The following is a 24897-nucleotide window of genomic DNA, read 5'->3' on the forward strand; positions in this document are numbered from 1 at the left end:
CAAAAAAATGTTTCCTCGTTTTTTGATCCAAACTTTTTTTCCACATCAACATAAATAAAATAATGAATTTTTAATAAAACAAAAAAAAAAAAAAAAAAAAAAAAAAAAAAAGATTTATTCCAGATTCCTGTATATCCCTTTATGATCTTACACCATGTTCATATTAAGCTTTGGCCTCACATTATGTCTCTCCTAATCTAAGGTCTGGCCACGGCACATATATGCAAAATTGTTGTTATAAACATTTAAGATTTTTAATGTTTATTTAGGACAAGTTGATTCATTTTTTTTTGCAGTTTTTCTTTTAGGTCTTTTTTTGTCATTCACTAATCTGTCATGATCAAGTAACAAACCTGGCACAGTGTCTCCAGCATGTCTGTATACAATTAAAATGAGCCATTGCACCAGCTGTCACTAAACAATCAGGTGTCAATTTTTACCCACATGCTATAAAATCTAAGGCTTGGTTGTGGTTAGGCTTTACTTTCATATTTAATGTATCAGACGTATTTGTAATAAAGCTTTGCATATACATTAAGAAACGTAACTTTATTAATCTAAAAAAAGCAAGAATTCTACACCACAAAAAATGGCAAGTAGTCACTAAAGTCACATTGGTTACTTTTCTTGGTCCACATGCGTACAGTGTGTCCAAATATTGTTACATATCCTTGTATAGGTATAAAAATACACCAAATAGCTATAACATTATGATCGCCTGCCTAGCATTGTGAGGATCCACTTTTTACCACCAAAACAGCCCTGACCTGTCTGAAGGTGCGCTGTGGTATCCGACACCAAGATGTTAGCAACAGATCCTTTAAGTCCTGTAAGTTGCGAGGTGCGTTCTCCATGGATGCGTCCTGGTGCCGTGTGTTCTCCAGGTAAGCGACACACCCAGCTATCCACGTGATGTAAAAGAAAAAAAAGTGATTCCAGGCCAACTCCTTGTGCCCATTATAGGCGCTTTCGGCAGTGGACAGGGGTCACCATGGGTACCCTGACTGGTCTGCGGCTACGCAGCCCCATACACAACAAACTGTGATGCACTGTGTGTTCTGACACCTTTATCAGAACCAGCATTAACTTTTTCAGCAATTTAAGCTACAGTAGCTCATCTGTTGGATTTGAGCACAGGGGCCAATCTTCATGCACATGCCGCGACAGGTCAGGGCATGTGCATCAATGAGCCTTGGCTGTCCATGACCCTGTCGCTGGTTCACCGCTTTTTCTTCCTTGGAACACTTTTGATAGGAACTGACCACTGCAGACCAGGAACACCCCACTAGAGCTGCAGCTTTGGAGATGTCTCGCCATCACAATTTGGCCCTTGTCAAAGTCGCTCAGATCCTTACGCTTGCCCATTTTTCCTGCTTCTAACACATCAACTTTTTAAGACAAAATGTTCACTTGCTGCCTAATATACACTGACAGGTGCCATGATAAGAAGTTTATCAGTGTTATTCACTTCACCTGTTAGTGGTCATAATGTTATGGCTGATCGGTGAATATTAGTTTATTAGGGCAAATCCATCTGTCTTAACAACAAGTACTGATGGAAGAGTTGAATGCTTTTTGTAGTGACAGGAGTTTGTAGTTTGAAATACATTTGACATATAAAGCCTTCCTGGTCATTCTAGGATGGCTATACGTGGTTGCAGCAAGGGGAAGGGAAGAGGGAGAGGGAAGCAGCTAGACCTAAAGTTTCCATCCCAACAAATTTGGTCATTTAAAGTGAAGATGTTGGGGAGGCAAACTCATATGAAATTGCTGGATAACAGTCCCTATAGCATTGAAGAGAATATGCTGTGCACAATCTCAGGCAGCTGTTGCTAAGGCAAGCATATTAAACATATCCCTCTTTAAGAGATCATAACATAATGTTCCTTTTTATGAATCATTGGTAAGACCGCATCTAGAATATGCAGTGCCGTTTTGGGCACCGGCACAAAAAAAAAATGGACATACTGGAAATAGAAAGAGTTCAGAGAAAGGCTACAAAAATGATTAAGGGAAATTAATAGGATAAACCTTTACGAATATGTTTAAGGTCAGTGCAAAGATCTTTGTGGAGATCTCTTCATAAATAGTACCTTCCAGACAACACACGGGCATCTCTTAAGTTTGGAAGAAAGCAGCTTTTGTCTTAAACATAGAGAAGGTTTCTTTACTGTTGGGGCAATGGAATTGTGGAACAGTCTGCCATCTGAGGTCATTTTGGACAATTTAATAATAAGAGTTTGGATGTTTTTCTAGATATAAAAATGCATGCATGTTATAAGTACAAGTAGATACATTAATATAGATCCAGGGTAAGTGCAAATGGAGTCAAGAAGGATTTTTTTTCTTTCCTTTGAGATGACATTATGGGGTTTTTTTCTTTTGCCTTCTTCTGAATCAACTAATATGGGTTTGTGGAATAGTTGAACTTGATGAACTATATTTTTTTTTCTTTCAACCTAATGTAACTACGCTGGAGTGGCAGATTGGGTGAGTGTGTGGTGCTGTCAGCCACCTGCCCACTGGACATTTGCACAGTGTGCCACGTGGCCAGTCTGGGGCAGTTATAGGTTACACTATTTTTTGGATGCATACAAAAACAAAAGTTAGATGTACGTTTATTCTATGTTACACTGGGGATGAAAAGTAGCCCTGGTTCTTCAAGGCCAGCTGCCATTAATAACATACACTCTTACATTTGACGGTTTATTAGTTACGATTGTAAGCTGTACACTAGCTGTGCCATGTATTTTATGTGATAACACTAGTGATAACCAGTTTCCACAATGTGCCTCAAAACTAGAATTATTACCCAGAATCTGCACCTTTAGATTAACGATCACCTCCTAAGCTTAGCCAATGTCGCCGACGTGCCTCTATATGGAGGCATTCAGCGAGAAAAAAAAAAAAAAGTCAGGGGCCCCGTTTGATCATTTCTAGGAGCGTTTCAAACGACACCCAAGACATCCTGCCTCTAACAAGATGGCGGTTCCCTTTAAAAATAAGGAATAAGAGTGTTCCGAGAGGGTCTCTCCAGATCGTCCTGAGAACTTTGACTACAGGTACAGGTTGAATACAGGTACTGCAGCCAACGCCAACCATGCAGGTCAATGGAGCCCAGCTCACCAATCACCATTTGATTTGTGATATTTGTAAATGTAAAAATTGAAAATGTAATAGTTTTAAAAAAAAATAAAGACCCCAGTAATGTCACCATGACATCATAAGGGGGAATCATCCAGTTCAAAGAAAATATGACCAAAAATAAATAAGAGCCCTAAAATTGGTGCTGTATCTTCTCAAAAACCCTGCCATGAAGAGAGTTAAAGTGCTAGAATTTGAAATACCCTGGGGTGTCCAGTTTTTAAAAATATATGGTTTGATGGGGTGAATTGAACAGACCGGCTTCAAAGGTGTCCAAAACATAGCACATGGGGCAGAATGACCAGTTTTGAAGAAGAAAAAAAAAAAAAAAAAAAAGGTTTGAAATAGCAATATGCTATTTGTACTTATTGCTGTATAACTTGCCAACAAAACAAACATTGGTTATTTCTAAACTCAGGACAAATGGTAGAATTTAACACATTTTGTCATCAGCTTTTTTTTCAAATAAAAAGTAAGAAAAGGTGCTTTTTCCACAAGTTTTACCCATATTTTATACAATTTTTATGGTAACTTAGATTGTATGATCAAAATAATGGTATCTAAAGAAATCCCTTCTTGTCCTGAAGAAAGAAAACAATCTAAAACTTGTGTGGGTCCACTAAAATAGAAGAAAATTATATAAATCTAAATTCCAATATACAGTAGGTTCCAAGTATTAAAGCAGTTTCCTGACAAACATAAAAAGTATGTATATAAAGCATTTTCATTTTTAAGTATTTTAAATATATGGAAAATATGTTTTCATCTTAACTATAAGGTGTTTATTTTTTCTTAACTATTTTATGGGTCTTTTTACCTTTGTGGCAGTAGCATCTCTATCATATTTTTTTTTTTTTAGCATCAACTTTAAAGGGTGAGTTTATAGTCCCAACTCTTAACATAGGCATCAAACAAAAATGTGTATTATATTAAACATGTGATAATTGTGTATATGTATAAAACACACAGATTTCTATAAATAATCATAAAAATAACTATAAAATACAATGTATTTTCTTTATTTATTCAAATCCTGGTCAGGAAGTGAAGGCTAAGATTAAAAAAATAATAAAATAATCACAACATATTATGTACGAAGTATGTGACAGCACAAGAAAAGAGAAAAACAAAATCAATCCATTAGAATACATCACAATTAAATTGTTTCCTGTAAACTTCAGAATTCAAAAATGCATGGCGATAAAAGACAATACCTTGAAATGTTTTTTTTTCTTTTTTTTTTTACTTAATTTACCATAGTTTACATCTCGACTCTTAGAAATTTAATAAAATATCACATAACATTTCAGATTATCCAATTTGTCATCTTGTATGCTTAGATAGGTAGCACATTCTTTTGCAAAAGTAACTTCATACCAGAGATAATATGTAAAAACAATTGTTTTATATCAGCATGTGACTCTTAAAGCCATGTTAACAAATGCACAGGTCATTCCCCCATGCGTTGTACATGCAAAATGTAATCACAAATTTTAAATAAAAGGTTATTTCTGTACATTGTCCAAGTTGCAACTATATGCATACATGCAAAAGGCCAAAATACACCTGTACCTATATACATGTATACACCGCCTATAGAAACAAAAATGATTGTTTTTAAAACAATACAAAAAAAATTAACTTTTGTATTTCTTTTCATGGAAACTTTACATCATAAAAACATATTGTCTGATCAATTTATAACAGCTTGATATATTTACATTGTATTAACTCATTTATGTACATTAAAAAAATGTTTTTGAAAAATAATAAAAATTAACCTCTAAGTTGGATCATGATTTTATTCGTGTGAATTAAAAAAAATGTAAGCTTTTTTTTCAAAATGGAAATCAGGCAAGTAATGCACACATATTATATATATAAAAAAAGTAAAGGAGAAACGCAAAATAGGTGATCCATGAACTACAGAAAATAGCATACGAAACATCGGTCAATTAAAAATGAGATGTCTGCTTTTTGTTTAGTATATCTGTATTTACATAGGTCGTGTTCTTTAGGCACACAGGACGTGAGAAATCCACACATAAATAAGCTTTTTTTTTTTTTAACAATTTATATATTTTTTTTATTTTTAAAACATTGCTAGTTGCCTTTATTTTCAAGAGAGCTGTTCGTGAATTTTCAGTGCTTTGAACAAATATCGAGATTGTTGATCTCCTTGATGCTTGCTTAAGCTGTACAATACTTTACGTACTGGTCAAAAATGAAAGAGCATCTAATAAAGGAAGGAAGGAATGAAAGGAGACTTTCATAAACCGTGTGTTTAAAATGATGAGTGGCACCTCCCATGGGTCGACATAAAGGGTACCTGAAATGATTGCTCCCTGCAAAATGAGCCATGTGCTGGAGAAAAAACAGCAGCAAAGAATGTGTCCTAATAAATTAGGTTGCATGAACCGCTACATAAAACATTATGTTTTACTAACCTTTATCAATTATTTCACTTAAAGTGTCAGTTTTTAATATTTTTTATTTATTCAGTATGGACTGTATTCCTGAAATGTGTGAAATTGCTTGGACATAAGGACTGGGCAATATTAGGTTAAGTGAAACCATATTCTATTGGCCTTTAGGTCTCATTAAATCTATAATGGATGTGGATATATTAAAATCGAGGGCCCTCTCCATTTCTCCATCTAAGCACCACGCCTAGACAGGGTTTAAGGACAACCCATTGTCCTTAAGGGGTTAATGATGCAGCCTGCAGAAGACATTCTGAATTCTACTTATTGGGCTAAACCACGACGAGTTTGTTGTAACTAGTCACGGCTTACTGTTATTTCAATATTGACTTTACACTGAAGACGTCGTCAAAAGCACATAAACACATCCAAGTATGGAGCGGATTTAGGGAACATTCATGAAAAAGTAAACTATGAAACAGATTGTATTATTTCATCATTTAGGTATAAAAGAAACTTGAATGCGTTTCATTTCTTTTTAGGGGTGATTATTACAACAAAAACATTGATGTGGTGCATCGGAATTTGCAGTCCACAACCGCGGTATACAATACAGCGGTTAAAGAAAGCTTCAAATGAACCAAAATGCTACAAATCAGCAGACTTTTGTCAAAGACATAATATCACCTAGACAATTTAGAATTTCACGGTTATTGCCGGTTGTAAAACACATGGCTATAAGAAATGAATTTTAGAAATGTAAAACTTGTGACAAAACAATGATGAGGAAAGCGCATAATGATTATGAAAACTTCAATTTAAAAACTAAATTGAAAAAATGAATAACTTTCCAAAATAAATATAACCTTGGTGGTAATTTTGCCCAAAACGCCAGATTATTTTTTTTTATTTTTTTATTTTTTTTTTAAGAGAAGCTACAAAGATTTTGTATAGGTTACACTATATAGGGGCCAAATAGGAAAACATTTTAACTTTAAGATATACCAATATATTTTTAATTTAATTTAACTTCTTCAGGCTAAATGAAAGAAAATGACCTTTAAAACACAGGAGATGCATGTTGTACATGCATTTAAAAATACGCTTGCCAGAACATGAGTGTTTAAAGCTGAACCAGAAAACATATTCGCGCTGAAGCGTGGATATATTAAACGTCTGTTTGGCTAATAAATTGTGGAACCCCTCAAATACAAATTAAGAGAAAGGTGGAAATGCAATTTTACGTAAAGTACAAATTAGCTTTCCATTATTTAAGTTTATAGAATGAAGCAGGAAAAATATATTTAATCATATATATATATATTTACGCATTTACAATTATTCACGGAAAATCTTGCTGCAACCGTTAAGCTTGTCGATTTTAACTCTTTCAAAAATGTAAATTTTAGAACATGACAGCAATATTAAACCCAAATGTCAACTTGTTTCAGGATTTAAATATAAATTTACAAAATAAAAATGTATACTGTTAAAAGTGAAAGTATTCCATAATCCACTTGCACGCAATATTTATCAATCTCATGTACATATTCTAATGAACTATAATTACAAGAAAAATAATCAACCGAAATACATGGAACATGTCAAAAAGATCATGCTATTTTGATTATCCTGATAATCATGCCTGATACATAAAATTATACTTTAAGTAAAAAGTTTCAAATTTCACACATTTCATCACATCTGATGCAAATCTTTAACTAGACTATTCAGGCTCCTTCTTAATTGAAATCATATCAAAATGTCCACACTTTTCTCCACTGGAATTGTGGATTGTCTTATTTACAGAATGGCTGGAAGGCTTCATCAAACCAATACCATTGGTGTGGGTGAGTCTACTATGGATTGGTTCTTTTTTTAAAGTCATTTCATTTGATTTTCCCAATAAAGATTCTGACCAGCTATTAAGATCTCGAAAGTCTTGACTGCCAGCTGAATGTGCCCCTTTTTGTAGCATGTAATACAGTATTGGATTGGTCTTTGTCAGTCTTGGGGAATCCTTCCCGAATTCATTCTTTTCCATACCTGTGATAACCCATTTAATGGGTCCTTTATCGTTCGGCACAGGGCACATATTTAAATGTCCTGAATTAATGAGACCCATTTTATTCCCAGAAACCTCTGGAGGGGTATGGGGAGAACGTCTTAAGGAAGATTGATACTGAAATGTCATTTGACCTAAATTATTTGCATGAGAATGTTTTCCCATCAAAACATTTAACGAAGGAACTACATCAGAACTCCCTGCCAAGTTATTTCTGCTTCCCGTCAGCTCCTCTTCATCCATGGTGTGGTTCCTGTGCTGGGACAAGTCTCTGACACAATTCTCAGAAAGTAAGAGTTGTTTTAGCACATTAAACCCTTTACTCTCTCGTGACCAACATACACTTTTTTCATTAAATGAACTCTGACCCATAGTGCATCTAGTTTCATGATCAGCCTTGCCGCCATTTATTTCCTCTTGTAAAAATCTTGGCCCAACCAACTGATGGCTTCCTCTATCTGGTGAACTGAGTTTTGCAATTTTTACTTGGCTTTCCACTGGTTCATGTTGAGGCATTTTTCTCTTTTTTGGAAGAACACAGTGGATTTTGGATTCTGTTAATTTGGATTCACAGTGTCTGCTTATACCCAGGTCGTTTGTATCATATCCGTCATGGTTTTGTCTTAGCAAACGACTAAGAAGTCCGTTTCTGGTTCCAGAAAAGTCATGGGGTGAAAGTTGCTGAGGCTTTGTATCCTCTGGAGTTGATCTGGCCGTTTTGTGAACGGATACATCATGAGGGCTCAGAACTCCCAGGTCTCTGAAATGATGTGTACTGGAATCATCCTCAGGCTCAGTTTTAATTTTCAAAGTTACAATTTGCTCACTTGGTATATTTTCATCATGGTCTTGTGGACTTTCATTTTTAATAACCGTTTTCTGAACTCTATCGTTCTTGCTTTTGTTAGGTGCCCCAAGAAGCAATTGAAGAACTGTACGTCTTTCTAAGAGGTTCTCAATTTCTGAGCTAGGAAGACCTGAATCCACCGGAGTAGGTGGACTGGTAAAAGTCTTACCCTCATCAAAAGAATTTGACTGATTTATCACCAGAGGGCATCTCAGCCTATCAACCAGCCCTACAGTTTTCCCATTACTTACATTTAATTGTTTCGGCAGCTGTTCTTCAGGAGTGGGAGATGGCATTCCGCATTGAGCTAAATTCTGAAGAAGCTTACTCGCGCTGAATGCATTTTTTGGGGCATTTTCATTTGTTAATGGAACAGGTGGTTGAAATGTTTTGTTTCTAGTGAGCTCTATTAAATGTTTTGAAGCTGGATTTGTAAGTGTTTCTGAGTGAATTTTATTTAAATAGGAAGTAAAACTGGGTTTAATTTGAAAAGGCTGTTGAGATAAATTTACCGGAACATCAGCTTTGGAGGGACCATGCAAAGGTAGATTATTTAATGGGGAAGAATTCCCAATGCTTGTGTTCTCAGAAAGATGGTTGTGTGCTGGCAAACTAAACTTTGACATTTCAGCTGGTTTCTGCGGCCCTCTGAGATCTACCACAGACTGTGGATTTTCATCAACTTTATGACCAAGTAGCAGCTGTAACAGCGTTACCTTCTGATATGGCTTTAATGTTGAGTCCGCTGACGTATCTTTATGGTCTCTGCCAATGTCAATCCCGTTGACTTTAGGATCCCAATTGTGAAGCAAAGATTCAGTTAAATTGTCTATGGAAGCAGTTTGTATCGTCTCTGGTTTGTCCACTCTGTTTTTAAATGACAAATCTATAGGTGCACAGTTTGAGTGAATGCTTTCATCATCGCTGCTCTCTTCCTCTGTAAAACTAGGATTGTTATCAGAAAAGTCATCTGTAGTTGTTGGAGTAGCACTTTCTTCAAACATGGAGTAGTTCTCACCCTGTACATGACTTGTGCTTACACCTGTGGTATTATGACTCTTAAGAAGATGCAGAAGCAAACTACTGTTTGGTGACGGTTTTACATGGTTCCTTTCTGTATGGTTTTTATAAACAACCGGCTTGTGAGGAGAATGCGGGATACCCAGTTGATTTGGGAATGGAGAAATATTACCAACATTACTAATTCCATTTGAAAGAGGCCTCGAGGGACTGTTGTGGCTGGCTGGTAAATTTGCTGAGAACTTAAAACGACTCATGTTATTCTCCGAGCTCTCTTTCAGTCTTGCCATGGCAGCCAACCGTTCACTGGCCAGCTGACTTGCACTTTGCGCTTTCAGAGCATGTTCTCTCGAATACTGCTGTAGGTGAGCTTCACTTGAAAGAAGCAATGCCAACTGACTACAGGCTATACTTGGTTTAGGTGATGAAGTAGGGCTAGATCTCTTCTCAACCATACTTGCAACAGCCTGAAGTCTTGCAGCGCAGGAAACCGGTTCACTTGCTGCTTTGGAAATACTTTGCCCGGAAAGAGAAGGTTCCGCAAATTTTTCGTGTTGAGCTAAACCAGTCAAATTATTGTCAGATGTTTTATCTTTTGATTTGCTTTTGTTTAAAATCGTCTTTAGGTGACTGGATGCAACACCATAACATCGGTTATCTTTTTCCTCGCGTGCAGCATCTTGGGTTATGGAAAACCCTTGGTCTTTAAGACTTTGCTTTATTTGTTGTGACAATGCGACACTTTGAAGTCTTGAGCTAAATGATTGAAGCAAAGAAGCTAGTAATGTGCTATCCTGCTTGCCTTTTGGTACATTTTCTGCCATACCAGCCAGCAAAGCCTCGTTTTTCCCATTTATAGCAACCACGGTATCGGATAACCGCCTCCTCTTTGCAGCATTCCAGTCTTCAGAAGATTGCAGTAACCTTGCTTTTTTGAGATGCAACATACCAGATCCCTGACATGGGCTGTTGCTGTGAGCAGGGGCATTATTTTGTGAGTTGGAATATATATTTCCTGACGTCTTAAAGTTTTCATCCACTGTTGCACGGCCGACAGAATGTTTGTCAACTGCAGTCCCCGACCCACCAGCTGCTTGATGCATTAGTAAGCCTTCTAGATAAGTTAAAACAATGGGATCCTGTTGCATCTCAGAGCTAAGCTCTTCTCCATGAGTCATGTTCAACAAACGTATGCGAAGAGCTATGTCTTTACCTAGTTTATGGACCACTGTAAAGTTGCTCGAACATCAGGAATTATACTGCTAAGTTCTTTTAAAGTCACCAATTGTGAATGCAGGATTCCAATCAGATGTTCTTTGAAGGATCATTGTCAAAAATGTGACCGTTTAATAGAACTAGTGTTCGCAGAGCATGCGGAAGGTGGGATGTATGGTTTAACGTTTCAGAAGATCAGCTGATTGACAGTATCTTGTTTATTCAAAGTAGCACTACCACCTAAAAGAGACAAAAGAAAAAAAAAAAGTTTACAATTTCATAAAAAAATATTAGGTTTCTTTCTTATTCTAATCTACTACATATTTGTTTTAGGACTGCCAATGAAAAAACTACAAGATAAGATGTAGAAAAACCCTATAGGTATTGTAAACATATTTAACACAACTGTCATGGCTGTCAAGATATTTTGCTATAAATCAGGTGATGATTATTTATCCCAGCATATAACTGCCCTGCTCTTCCTGATTTTCTACTTATTTAATAGCTTTCTAAAATGTTACACACATAAACACTCTTTAATTGGGGGAGAAAACAGGAAATAGAAGGTGGTTCAGAAGAATGTCCCAAAAACCCAAACTAAAAAGGAAAAGGGGTGAAATAACTACGAGTATCTCAAAAGCTGGCCTATGCTAGGTTATAAAAATAGTTTGTAATCTTCTTCTGATTAATATCATGTTTACATTTGATGTCAGGTCTGCTTTATATCTTAGTGAGGAGCTTCATTGCCATGTTAATATTCTATATGTATATACATATATAATCTTTCTCCAGATTTCTTTATTAAACGTCTTTTATTTGGCAATTTGATTCCATAACTATTGAACTGAAGAACACATAATGTGCTCTGCCCTAAAAATAGGCTGAATACAGTATAAAGCTGCAAGTACAATGTCAAGGTCATACAGTAGCATGTAAGATTACACACAGGACTGATGCAACAGCTGGCACTTGATCCGAGCTCCTGGGGTTTAGATACACTTAACATACACACTATTTACGCATACTGTACATTGTGTTTCCAACGTTTTATCACGCTATGAAACAACCAACTAGTTTGGCTTACATGAATTCCATAGCCAACGTTACAACACTGCGTGCCTTACACTGGAATAGAGGCCAAAACAAATACATAATAAACATTCAATTTTAGTTCAAAATGTATTGTATATGAATTTGCTTTTCTAGAGTATGAGGTGAGGTGGAATATGCCAATCCTACCAGAGAGTGAAAGATACTGGAGACCCCATCTCTAGAATGATATTCTGCAGCGACTCCAAAAGAAAGGCTACTAAAATTGTTAATAATTTGCAGGATTGAAATAAGGAGGAAACTAAATAACAAGAAATAGCATGGCGGAAAAAAAAAAAAAAAAAAAAAAAAAAAAAAGGATATAGCAGAGTATATCACGTGGCAGGAGATGGGCTCGGCTGAACAAACCTCCTGGATAATGTATGGCTAACGGGAGGTAAAGGGGGCAAATGCATATGGGAGATGCTGCAGAATCTCCCGATCTATATGCCATGAAAATTTAAAGGAACCACACAGCTATTATATGCATTAAAAGTACAGAAAATGCCTGGAGTGTCTCTTTAACAGCCAGGCCGGTCACAACAAATGTGATTCTTTAGGGACGACCTATACAATACTGCAGTAAATGTTATCGGAACCAGTTTAAGCTGAACAAAGTGCTTTAAAAGATATTTCACAATCCTAATCAGTGCTTGTTAGGAATTTGTTACACACCTGAACTTCCATATATTTGCAGACATTGAGATAGTTGAAAGGACTTTTTTTCTACTTTAAATATAGCTAGAATAACTTACACTTTCAACCAATTAGAGCAGCCAATTATAGCTACTTTTGTTTCATACCAAAATATGAGAACTATATTCTCCGGATCCTATCTTGTTTCTGTTTAAGTCTTTATTAAATGTATAATATTTAATTGCATTGTTACTGTCCAAAAGGGTCTAAAAATAAAGAAATACAAAAGTTTTCATTTTAAAAGACAGCCTGATGTTCCTTTAATGATGCGATTGGCAGAATATCCCGGTGCCATGGAATATATATATATATATATATATATATATATATATATATATATAAAAATCAGTACATAATAACTCCCACAGTACGGCCGTTCTGTCGGTACATCCGCAGTATAGATAAGAGTTTTACTATTTTGTCTCTAACACTATACGTCTGGACACCATTTATTTGGTGGTACCAAGAATCCACATATTCCATGCAACTTGAATATTTAATTTGTTGCTATGGTGACAAGCAGTTTTTAAACACGAAATCATACTTGCACAGCTCCCAGTATTTAGTACTGCACATAATATAATATATAATACATACAGTATTTGCTCGATTGAGACGACCCCCCCATAAAATGTATTAATTTAGGAAAAAAAGAAAAGCCTGACTATAACACTACCCCATAGGAAAAAAAAGTTTTACTTGGATTGAGAAAAATGAATTGAAGCTGGGGCTTCTATGACTGAGCAATGGCATGACATGACCTTCCGGTGCTCAGTCATAGAAACCCTGGCAGAAGTGCTGGCAGAAGTGCCAGCAGCAGTGGAGGTTGTCTGCGCGCATCTTCTTACAGATGTCCACCGGCTGCCAGAGAGGAGGATCCAGGTCCCCTGAAGCGCTGCGGGGGATCTGGATCTAAGTCTTGTAGTCAGACCTCATTTGAGTTCTGATTATAAGGCGACCTTGATAAGACTAGGGGTATTTTTCAGAGCATTTGCTATGGGGGAAAAATAACTTGTCTTATAATCGAGCAAATATGGTATCTCTAGATTGTAAACTCGTTTGAGCAGGGCCCTCCTCACCTGTTGTCTCTGTAAGTCAATTTGTTACATACTACTTGTTATGTCCTGTTTACCCATTGTACAGCGCTACAGAATTTGATGGCGCTATATAAAACAATAATATATAATATAGTTCAGCATCATTTAGTATCAAAAAGACATTTTAAAAGGGCACAGTAGCCATGGTATGCACTTTAATGCATATGATAGCCAAGTGATCCCTTAAAATTTTCAAATGCATAGGGGGATTCTGGAGAATCTGCCCCTTTCCTCTTAATTGATTTTTCCTTTTTATAAACTTTAATTAATGCATTTTAAAATACTTTGGTAACACTTAATATAAAGGATCCTGCCTGGAAGACTGTAGTGTCCTTTTAATCAACCTGCATTAAAGCAGCGAGTGGCTAAGCAGACTGGGGAAAGAGGTCAGGTGCATGCAGGTAAATGTTCTAAGCACAAGAGACAAGTAACGGAAACGCATTTCAAAAAGTTAGGTGCTTATGTGGTTTAACACAATATAAATCTTAGGACCTAGTAACTATGGCAATGTGTTTTTTAGTTCTTTCATTTGGTTTTTAAAGCAGAAGGTAGATTACAATTATACTGTGCCCGAAATCTATGCCAGAACAGACATAAAAGCCCGAGGACATACAGTCCCCTCAAACAGACATTACAGCAAAATATCAGACATCAGAACAAAATATGTATCGTTATCCAGAGACTGATCCGACTCTTTTGAAGAGGTTACGGGTACAACATAGTAAACTAAAAACTTATAACATTTGTTGGCAACTTATAGCCAGCAGTATTATTTCTACTCTATCCAGATACAATAAGAATAATCTGCACAGATTTGTAGCATATTCCTGTGAATACCCCCTTCCTCAGGTAAAGAGAATAAGGAAAATGATAAACATGGGCTTTACAGAAAAACAACAATTAAAATAAATCAAACCATCCTAAAGGTGGAAATGGAAAAAAAAAATATCAAATTGGATGCACAGCGCTGGAGAATATAATGGGTGTATATAAATCGAATAATAAATATTTATTTACTGGTATAACTGCCCTTTAAAGCTCAGAGAATTGAACTCTGCAATGCATGATGTTGGGTCAACATACTAAATGCAAAGAATTGGCCAATGTGGCTTATGGCCCAGCAATAGAGACCATGAGGCATCCTGGATGCAGAATACGCGCTAGGAAATCACAAAAAGAATTCTCACTAAACATATCAAATTAAACCGAGGGTCTCTTCAAGCATAGGAACAGAAAATGTGACGGCATGCAAGAACGATTCAGCCGGTCTAGTCTGTCCATTTTTCCCCGATTTAAGGCCTTAATAAATCCTTACTCTAGCCGTACATTCAGGATAGCTTTATACCTACGCCATGCATGTTTACATTCACTCACTGCTTTAGCCTGTAACACTTCTGCAGGAAGGTTGTTATACGTATCTACCACCCTTTTAATTTTTCCACCACTAACATTGCTTTTGTATTTATTCTCAGTTCTGCCCCAAAAGAAGCCATGTTTAATTTATAATTAAAATGGTATACACTTTAATATATATTTCAGTACACAGGTACAATACCCTCCATTCCTGAGATGTATACAGGATAACGGGGTTAAAATGGTAAATGTGCACCACAACTACAGAACCCAGCAGTTTAATATGTTAAATAATCACTACATACTCGCACATGTATTGTAGATTTATAACTAAACAAAAGAAAAACCCATTAAAGATGCAAACTCAACCGTGACTAAAGAATAGAGGGGTAAAAACATGCTTTTTAAATCCCGCAGTCAGTGACAATCTGCAGTGATTACTGGCTTAGCGGGACCTTAGGAGACCTCTCCTGACGTTACCTTCTTCTGTCATGTTAGAAGATAAGCTTACATCCAGATTTAAATCTCATGTGCGTCTAGCACTCGCCCAGTAATTGAATGGCTCTGTCTGTTCTGCAGAATAAGACTTACAACCTGGATGCCTCGCCGCTCGAATAAACCCTGCCACAAGAGGAAGGGGGAAAGCTATTGGAAATCAGGACTCTGTACTAAACGAACACATTGCATCTAAAGTGGGCAAGGCAACATTACGAGCTGCCACAGACCTCGAGGCTTGGCTCTGTGAGCCGAGCTGGACATGATGGAACCAGGAGGAAGCAAGAGGAACGGTAAAGGACCAAAAAAAACAACAAGAGGCCAGTGGATCATACACAGATCAGAAATGTAACTCTTCTACTGTATAGAGCTACCTGCCTGATACTTTGTATTACTTCCTTGTATCCCCTCCCCCCCTTTTTTCCCTTCTGTACCCTTCTTCAAAAAGAATTTACCCTAGAAATGTAACTCTATAAGCAAGCTAGAAGAATCACACAAATCACTAACTTTGAAAGATTACGGGAGAGAACAAAAAAAAACAAAAAAACAAAAAACATCTCAACGTAAAACCAAACACTCAAAGGAGCAGGTAAATCCTGAAAGCATCCCTTTTTTAATTCTTCAAATTAACAACCGACAATAAAACGAACATCATCATTGTTTGAAGCTTCCAGAATAAAATGTACCATTATCTATTTCAAGAATGAAAAGGAAAGCGATGGGGGACATTTCCTGGAGGGCCATAGTTTGTGATACAGTAAAAGCAGATGACAGGCATACCTCGTTCTCTCCTAGCATTGGTGCCAAGCACAGGTGTAGCAGTCATTTATTTTCCTGCAGACAGTACGGCTTTCATAGAATACTAATAGCATCCTTTACTCTGCTCCGACATGACTCCCCAATGCCCAGGTCCTGACCAATACCAAGATGAACACAATATCCTCCAAGACGACGACTGCTGCTGCTAATCAGGAATACGCGTGCGAGGGCACGGGATTAAACGTCTGCCACGCTTGAATCAGGCGCTCGGTTCTGCTAAGCATATGCAAATCAAGGTCAGTACTTAACACTCACACGCTACGACACGCTACTACACCGGGAAACTCTACTTGACGAAACCAATTCATCACTCTTACAACTGACCGGCTTTTACCTCAAGAGGCTAGTATTACATCTCAACGTACAGACAAAAGATCATCACACGGCATGTGTGTTTTCACAGAGAGTCAGTTGAAATAATATTCCTTTTGTTTTCTGACAGTTGAAAAGGAATCCTCTGTTTGACTTTAACTCTGTGTACCTTGCTAAAGGTCACTTTCTATTAAAAAAAAAAGTTTGTCACGGGAATATTTTTTTTATTTTTTTTTACTTTTTTTTTTTAATATTGTTTGATCTTGATTTGCTTTCCTAACGCTAAAATAGCAGGTAATCCACCAATATGCCTGAAACCCTAATAAGAATGATCCACAAAGGGGAAAAATAACACTTGGGAGAGCAACACCTGCTTAAATACACAACATATGTTTCTGGAATCATGTTCACAGATTTTAAACATTTGTAAAAATAAAAATAAAAAAAATATATATATGCAACAGAAACCCACATAAAGTCACGTGACCTCCTACTCTCAGCTTCTGAATGATTACCTTTGGTGACAGTCTATTGATTCCGGTGCCCTTTGTATGAGAAAGTGAGACTTCAGGACACTATACTATTTATTATTATTTTTTCAGCTTTAGCCATACAAAAAACGGTACGTCATTTGTATAGTAGGTTAAAAGGGGGGTTCTATACTTTCTGTTGGCTGTCAATGGGTTAAATGTCTAGGTTCCTTAAATTTAAATAGACTGAAAACCCTACAATTTACAATGTATATGTGTGTATATATATAAAATCAAAAGAACCTCTTGGAACAACAAGATGTGCACCGAAGCACTGAGATTATGGATGCCCAGATGTCACTGGCCACCTGGTCAAATTTATAAGCCGAGAATGAAAAGTGGTTTTATAACCCAGGTGTCGTCGTTATGCTTTGTTCCCCGGGAAAATTGTTTGGTATCCACCATACAGATTATGTTGAAATTATTTTAGTTAAAAAAATGCCAATCACAGTGTGAAGCTTATTATTTTTTTTATTTCTACTTCCTGACACTGGTGTACCGCACAGTCCTTTAATCAGGGATATTCAATATGTATGCAGTTCCAACGAGGCACCATGGATAGGGCTGTGATCGATAATGAAGCAATCGCCCTTGACATTGTGACATTGGATTGTTGTCATGTGATATCAAACCGTTTCCCCACCTGGCTCATGACCTTGTCCTTTAGATGACCCGAAACCTCTCGCATGATGCGAGAGGCTCCTCCCTGCTGTCTCAGCAAGGTCGAACGGGTCAGCGTGTCCTCATCTATAATCCACCACCATTTGTCAGCAGGGAGGCTGAAGGAGGCAGGCTTGCTACAAGGAGAGAATGCCCAATTAGGCAGCTGTCACACAAAGCATTGGATGCAAAATTATCCCCTGTCAAAAGAAAGAGCAGCTGCGGGTGCCAGTTACAGCAACCTTTCAACCCTTTAGGTGCTGGAAACCGACTCGGAAACAAAACGGGGGGGGGGATTAGCGCCGACAAACATCTGTACACGGGCTGTTAAATGTTAAATACATTGCTAGGTCAACCGGTGATAATAGCAAATGCTCATTTTAGATGGAGATGTTCCTTAATCATCCCCCTTCGTTACCAAAGACACGGTGCAGCGAGTTCTCAAATGGGTTCATTATCGTTCTCAATGGTTTTCCACTGTGAAACATTGGGTTAATCGCGGTTTACAGCACGCTGTGGAATTTAAGGTGCCGTCTCCAAGCCGGTGTTTGACTCACACATCAAACTGGGGTCTTATCACAGCCTTGATGGGAAAGAATTCACCTGCTAAATTAGCTCTGTGGTATCTGAGTAATAAACCTCTGTATCCCTCTGACGTGACTTATGTGGATTGCATTCCATACAACTATAAGCATAAGGTGGATGATTCAGTGGCTGTGCATCTAGTTTCCCCCTACGACTGGGCGATACTGGGGGTTTGTAGATATGGGGGTGGCCTTGCATTAATATAGTGCTTTTACACCAAAGAGGGTAACAATTTAGAGGGTAATACTAGAGGGTAATACTAGAATTAAAAAAAAAAATCAATATCACATCAGAATTAACAGCTCTTGTAACAAAAGGAAACACAAGAACTATCGTTGACCCAAATTATATTCGTTTTAAAATGATGCTCAATATTCATTGCAGTCTTAAACACCAGGTAGATTTTTTCCTTTGATAATGACCAGAATTGGCAAAAAAAAAAAACAAATAAAAAAACCAAAAACATAAATTTATGTCTATAAAAAGCAGTAATGCCAGACGAGAACAATAGTCCTTCACCTTCCTTCTCCTTCAGAGACAAGGTAGGTGAAGTTCACAAAGGCAGAATGTGGCAAATCCATTAACGTCAAACCATATGTACTAAATTAAGAATTCAGCTGTGAAAACGCCAAACATGTAGGTTTTTTTTTTTTTTTTTTTTAAAAGGAACAGATAAAGATTACTCCGAATTCATGATAATTTGGAACAGACTTCACATGAAAGGGTTCTTTTATAAAGAGGCGGACTACGGACACAGTTCATAGATATATGCCGATAGCGATGGAATTACCAGTAGTTATGTTAGTGTGTGATATCTGGGGCTTGACGTTTATGTGTAACATTAGTATCCTGGTACCAAAGCGTCCGTTCCAAGGCTCTCTGGTGCTGAAGGAGCATTTCGGAAAATGTTCAGCACAAAGCCTGTTCGCTGCATCCCCCGGCTGGTACTATGTCGTGGGTTGGCATGGCAACTTCACTTGCTCACTCCATGGCTCCCACATTGCAATTTAATTGTGTGCTGTGCCAGAAAGCGATGTCTCCTACGAGAGGAAACAGCAGAAGTTTGTAGAGAGGCACACCACGAAAAAAAATTGACACGGCTTAGACAGAGAGTAGGAGTTCTTAGCGTTAATATAGTATTGATGTCAGGACCCTGCAAAGAGGGGCAAATCTAACCACTTTTCCTCTGAGCTTTCTAATAAAAACCCCGGGCAACGTTTCACATGAAGGGTAAAACTGTAGAAAAAGACAGAATGGCAGGTGCCACCTCACCTATAGATCTATCATTCATTGAATAACATTGTACAGGACCGCAGAATAAGATATAATCTGTATAACAAACTATAACTCATTTACTAGGCGTGTTATGATCCTGGCTGCCATCTAATATGCTTAAAATAAAGCAGAAGCAAATACAATTGTACCGATTCCAAATGATTCACCTGCCCATGACATGGATTTGTAAAGAATGAGGAGACAACCTTAAGGTAAAGCACTAATGCGAAATTTAGGAAAACAACCCTACAAAGTAACAGAAAGACATTGGAAAGACTGAGAAATGCCTCGGCGTGTGGAGCAAACCATCAATCATGTGCACATAAACAACCATTTCATGTAATACAAAATGTAACAAAGTATCAGGTCAGAGTGTACGCTGTGGTAATTCACAGCTGTCTTAGCCATTAGATATACAAATAAACACACACATACGTAGAAACATAGAATATGACGGCAGATAAGACCAATTTGAACCATCCAGTCTGCCCATCTTTCCTGATGTAGAGCCTCAAACCTCAATCAGTCCTCAGTCTTGTCTTAGATTCAGGAGCCATAAGCCTATTCCATGCATGGTATGCAAGTTGGATAAGTTTGGGGTAGAAGAACTTGTCTGGCCGCACAGAGCCTTAGCCGTAACCCACTGAACACTTTTGGGATGAACTGGAACGGAGATTGGGAGCCAAGCCTTCTCATCCAACATCAGAGGCTGACCTCACAACACTACTGGATGAATGGGCACAAAATCCCACAGAAACTCTCCAAAACCTTATGGAAAGCCTCCCAAGAAGCTGCTATAGCTGCAAAGGGGGGGGACCCGCTACATATTAATGTCTAATGTGTGTCATAAAAGTCCCTGTTGGTGTAATTGTCAGGTGTCCCAATACTTTTGTCCATATAGCGTGTTTTTATTATAGAACTGATAATTTCTTTTTTTTTTATCATGAAATACATTTGTTAGTACTGCTTAACACTAGTCACAATAGCATGTGCGTTGTCTTTTGGTTAATGTTATCTTTACAAGCTGATTTTTAAATAAATATCCTTTTCACCCAGCTAAGAAAAAATCCTCTGAACGCATTTTCTAACCTGCTACTTCTTTATTGAGATGAATGGTATAAACCCCATCAGTCTTCTCTGTAAAAGATACACAGAAAAAAAAAAAAAGTGATCCATATTAAGTAATATTCAGGCGAGAAGAAAAAAAAAAAGTCAAATAAAAAAAGTGAACATAATAGGTGTGTTTAGAAAATTGGGTATGTTGTGTAGATTTCAACTGATTGTCGCAAGGATGCGGCTTGCATTGTAATCATCGATAAACTTGCGTGCAATTATTTTTTGCATGTACTTCACTCTAATTAAAATAAAGATACATTACTAAGACTTTAGTATCTGCCTGTACCCTCAGTTCATCCAAAACATACCTAGGCACAGGAGAGGGGACTATCGTGTACACAAAGGTCGCACATAAAAATCCAGAAGCAACATGTAAAGCAGTTGCTGACTTGGAATATGATGACTTTCTAATGAAATCAATAACTTCTAAGAAACACTCTTGAAATAGCATTTCTAAATAAAAACACATTCCACGGAATTTCAAGGGTAAGCGTGTTTAGGATTCCGTCTCCATCCTGCTATGGGGGACGCTCTCCCTTTAAATAATTGAAATCCACTCCATCATCTACAAAGCTGTTTTGAAGCAGTTCAAGCTTTGTTCTTTACATGTGTTCTAATTAAGTAAGAAATGACCTTGTCATCGCACGCAGCAGAAATCCTGGATTATTTCTTACAGCAAAAATCCACAGAGGGGAAATGGGGAAAAAAAAAAAAAGGCACTCGGTTTAGTGACAAATTGAGAAGTTTTGGTTGGCTGGATGTGGAGTCTGTTTCGCTGCATAAGTAGTGTGTGTGTGTGTGTTGAATGTCACAGGGCGGGTTAGAATGACCTTCAGATGCATCGGCAGCACAGCAAGGGTCGAGATGCCTGCAGGGGCCCTTGTACTGGATTTGCAAGACAAAAACCTTCAAACTGGCTGAAGGACATCTTAAATCTCTTCAAAGGTTTTCTGAACTAATCTGGGCTGCTCTTAGCCGGATCTGTGCCAGTATGAAACGCAAAATGAAAAAAAACAAGGTCTTTGACACGCATGAGGTCTCCTCTTAACCCCTTGTGAGCACACAAAGCCGAGAAAAAATATATAATATATATTATATATATATAGCAAAATAGCCCCAAAATTGTTTACTATCATATATTTATATATGATAGTAAACAATAAATTTGGGCTTATATCATTTATAAAAATCACACACATTCAGGACATATGCATAGCGTACACATATATATGTATACATTAATATTGAAATTGATGCAAATCATATCGAATCAACATGTTTTATTCTGCCATGCATTCACACTCTGCAAGGACTAAAATATATATATATATATTTTACATATACAGACACACTTTTTTAGAACCATCACAATCCAGTGGAATAGATGATATATTCAATATACTCATAATCATATGTAACTAAGAGGATAAAAAATGATAATGAGCGATTGTAACTTGTTCTTGCTTGTGTAGAAGGCAAGTTGCATCAGAACCAAATACAGTTAATGACCCTAATCTTTTTTTTTTTTCATCCAGGTCATGACTGTGACAATAAAGACGAAACAGATCATAAACTTAAGAGTTTATTTTGTTACCTTTGAAGCTTTTGAACTGCCTAGTATTGACTTAGGTTGTATCCATGCAGATGGAAGCAATCATCAAAGTAACAATTTATAAACAAAAAATAAATAAATAAGTAAATAAAATGAAATGCATGGGTTATTTAGTTCTTGATGGGACGAAAGAGGGGTCGGTTAATATCTGCTCGGAGTATTAAACAGATGTAACCCTAGTAATAACACATCTTGGCGGTTAAACCCTTTGAATACCAGAGCGATACATTACTCAGCCCTGTGGCATTTTTGGGTTGGGTATGGAGTGTTTGGGTGTATTCCGAAGATCAACATGACAATGCCTTGAAGCATCTCCACCATATAGGTCACAAAACGTCCTTGGGGGCGTGCAAAGAGACCATTAATACCTTTGGAGGGCGATCAGTGGTACGCACTGTGAATCATTATCTATTTTAAACCCCTTTGCATAGTTAAAAGAAGACAAACCCATCAGAAGAGATACTATTAGTGGAAAAATGTCCACAGCTAAACCAAAACAGTTATTTGTTATAATACAGGTAGCTTGGATGTGTATAAAAGTACAACTTTCACACCTCAAGATCAGCAGAACATTGGCATGTAAAGTAAAGGTGTTCTTTACTCCATAGATATCCACTACAATGTAATGTAGGCGTGTTAAGATTTAGTCATGCATTATCAAGGGCCAACCTATCAAACTTCTGCAATAAGGGCTTCTGCTGGGCATTCATTCTATTCGGCTAAATCGTCTCTACAAGGTTCATCTTACAGTTTGTAATTGCGCAGGACCAGCCTGACCTTTCTTCAAGATGCAAAAATGAGAAAAAATGCGATCAAACTGCAACTCTTTTTAGAAGCATAAAGTTTTTTTATATATTTATTTACTAAATACATACATACTGCTGTAAGCTCAGACCAAGTCGAGACCATCTCACTACACTCATAATTTGTCTTTCGAGGAAATCCCCCGTTACTTGGGCATTACTATTTTATCCAAGTCAGCAACATATTGGGCTTTATCCCACATTTTCTCACGTCAAACTCGCAATTACTTGTGTCAGGTTTATCTCCAACATTGAATTTGGTCCGTTATGATCCCTGAGGATCTGCTCATTTTGGTAGCGTGATATAATATGGGCACTGCAGATAATCCTGTCTCTGGATAACGGACCATATATCAACAGGTTGCAACCACTTATTTAACCGCATACTGCAACACATAGGAGTGTGTTTAGTCTCCACATGCCAGGTTTGTGTGCAAAGCCTTCAGCTACCTGCCAATATGCATTTTTACCCCAAATTCACGTAACCCACCCATTTTTAAAAGGTATCCCTACCTCATTTTAGCACCCACCGTTACCCTCTTTAAATCATATAGTTCTAGAAGGCATTTTATTAATTTTAGTTATTTTAGGAACTCCGTAAATAAACTAAAACTTTTCTAATTTTAAAGGACAATGACTTCAAGTGGAATCCTCATATGTTAAAATAACTTCGTACATAGTGGGTGCCGAGATATTCCTAAAAAAAAAAAAAAAAAAAAGGACAGCGGGGGAGGGGGGGTAGTAAGGACAGCGGGGGTAGTAAGGACAGCAGTGGATAGGGGGTAGTAAGGACAGCGGCGGAGGGGGGTAGTAAGGACAACACTGCATAAAGTTAGGATTAGGCACTTTGTGCTGTAAAACTGCACAAAATCAAATCTAAGCATTTGGCGCCAAGGTTGAAGGTCTGGAGCACAGTCAAGGACTTCAGTCAGAGAAGTTCCAGAGAATAATGTATCGCACAGGCCTATGGTCTAAATTCTAAATAATCTTAAAATGTGCCAGTCATGATTAAGCCATCATATCACCATGAAATATTCATTAACGGAATAAGACAGCTGCTTTGCTTACAAATAATACTCCATAAACCATTCAAGTTAACTAATTCTTTGTTCAGAGGAAACCACTGGTTGTGTCTCACTCACCCTGGGCTATTACCTTAAACAGAGGCAGGTCGCCATCTTCATTTCCTTAGAGTCTTTCTAGGACCAAAGGACCAGTCTCACAAAGTAATTACCACAATCCATGTTTCTATGTGACAATTGTTACAATCACTGGACGAATGAGAATATTAAACAAATAGCTTCATTTGAGGCATAAAGACTATCTTAGATTTTCATCTAGACATGAGTTATTCATATCCAAAACAATCCTCAAGATTGTAAGCTTGCAAGCCGGGCTCTCTCCACCTAATGTATCGGTTTGTCTTAGTCTGTCAATTCTGTCAAGTCTGTCTTATCATACCCCTTGAATATATGTATTGTATTAAGCGCTGCGTAAAATTGTTGGCGCTATATAAATAAAAGATAAAAAAAATAAAGACATGTAAATAATTATGAATTAAGCATAGTTTACAGGAACAGCTAATAATCACCAAACTGGTTAATGAGACAGCAATTCTGCATTCTAACATTCTTTATTTAAGTCTAGGGCTGCAACTAACGATTATTTTAATAATCGATTAGTTGGCCGATTATTTTTTCGATTAATCGATTAATCGGATAAAAAAAATATGCTAATTTTT

The 24897-nt window shown here is 37.2% G+C and overlaps 1 protein-coding gene across 1 annotated transcript; it reads right to left on the reverse strand.

Moving 5' to 3' along the window:
• Positions 1-7293: 7293 nt before the first annotated feature.
• On the reverse strand, positions 7294-10677 carry LOC149285322 (nuclear receptor-interacting protein 1-like). The gene has a single exon (XM_089495542.1). The coding sequence runs from the start codon at positions 10675-10677 to the stop codon at positions 7294-7296; it is 3384 nt and encodes a 1127-aa protein (XP_089351668.1).
• Positions 10678-24897: the final 14220 nt, after the last annotated feature.

This window comes from Sceloporus occidentalis, unplaced genomic scaffold, assembly GCF_023333645.1.
Source record: "Sceloporus occidentalis isolate IW3139 unplaced genomic scaffold, rSceOcc1.0.p SCAF_81, whole genome shotgun sequence".
Classification (NCBI taxonomy): Eukaryota; Metazoa; Chordata; class Lepidosauria; order Squamata; family Phrynosomatidae; genus Sceloporus; species Sceloporus occidentalis.

What these genes read in the sequence shown, in the direction of transcription:
- LOC149285322 (XM_089495542.1), bottom strand. Translation starts at nt 10,677, where the DNA reads ATGACTCATGGAGAAGAGCTTAGCTCTGAGATGCAACAGGATCCCATT.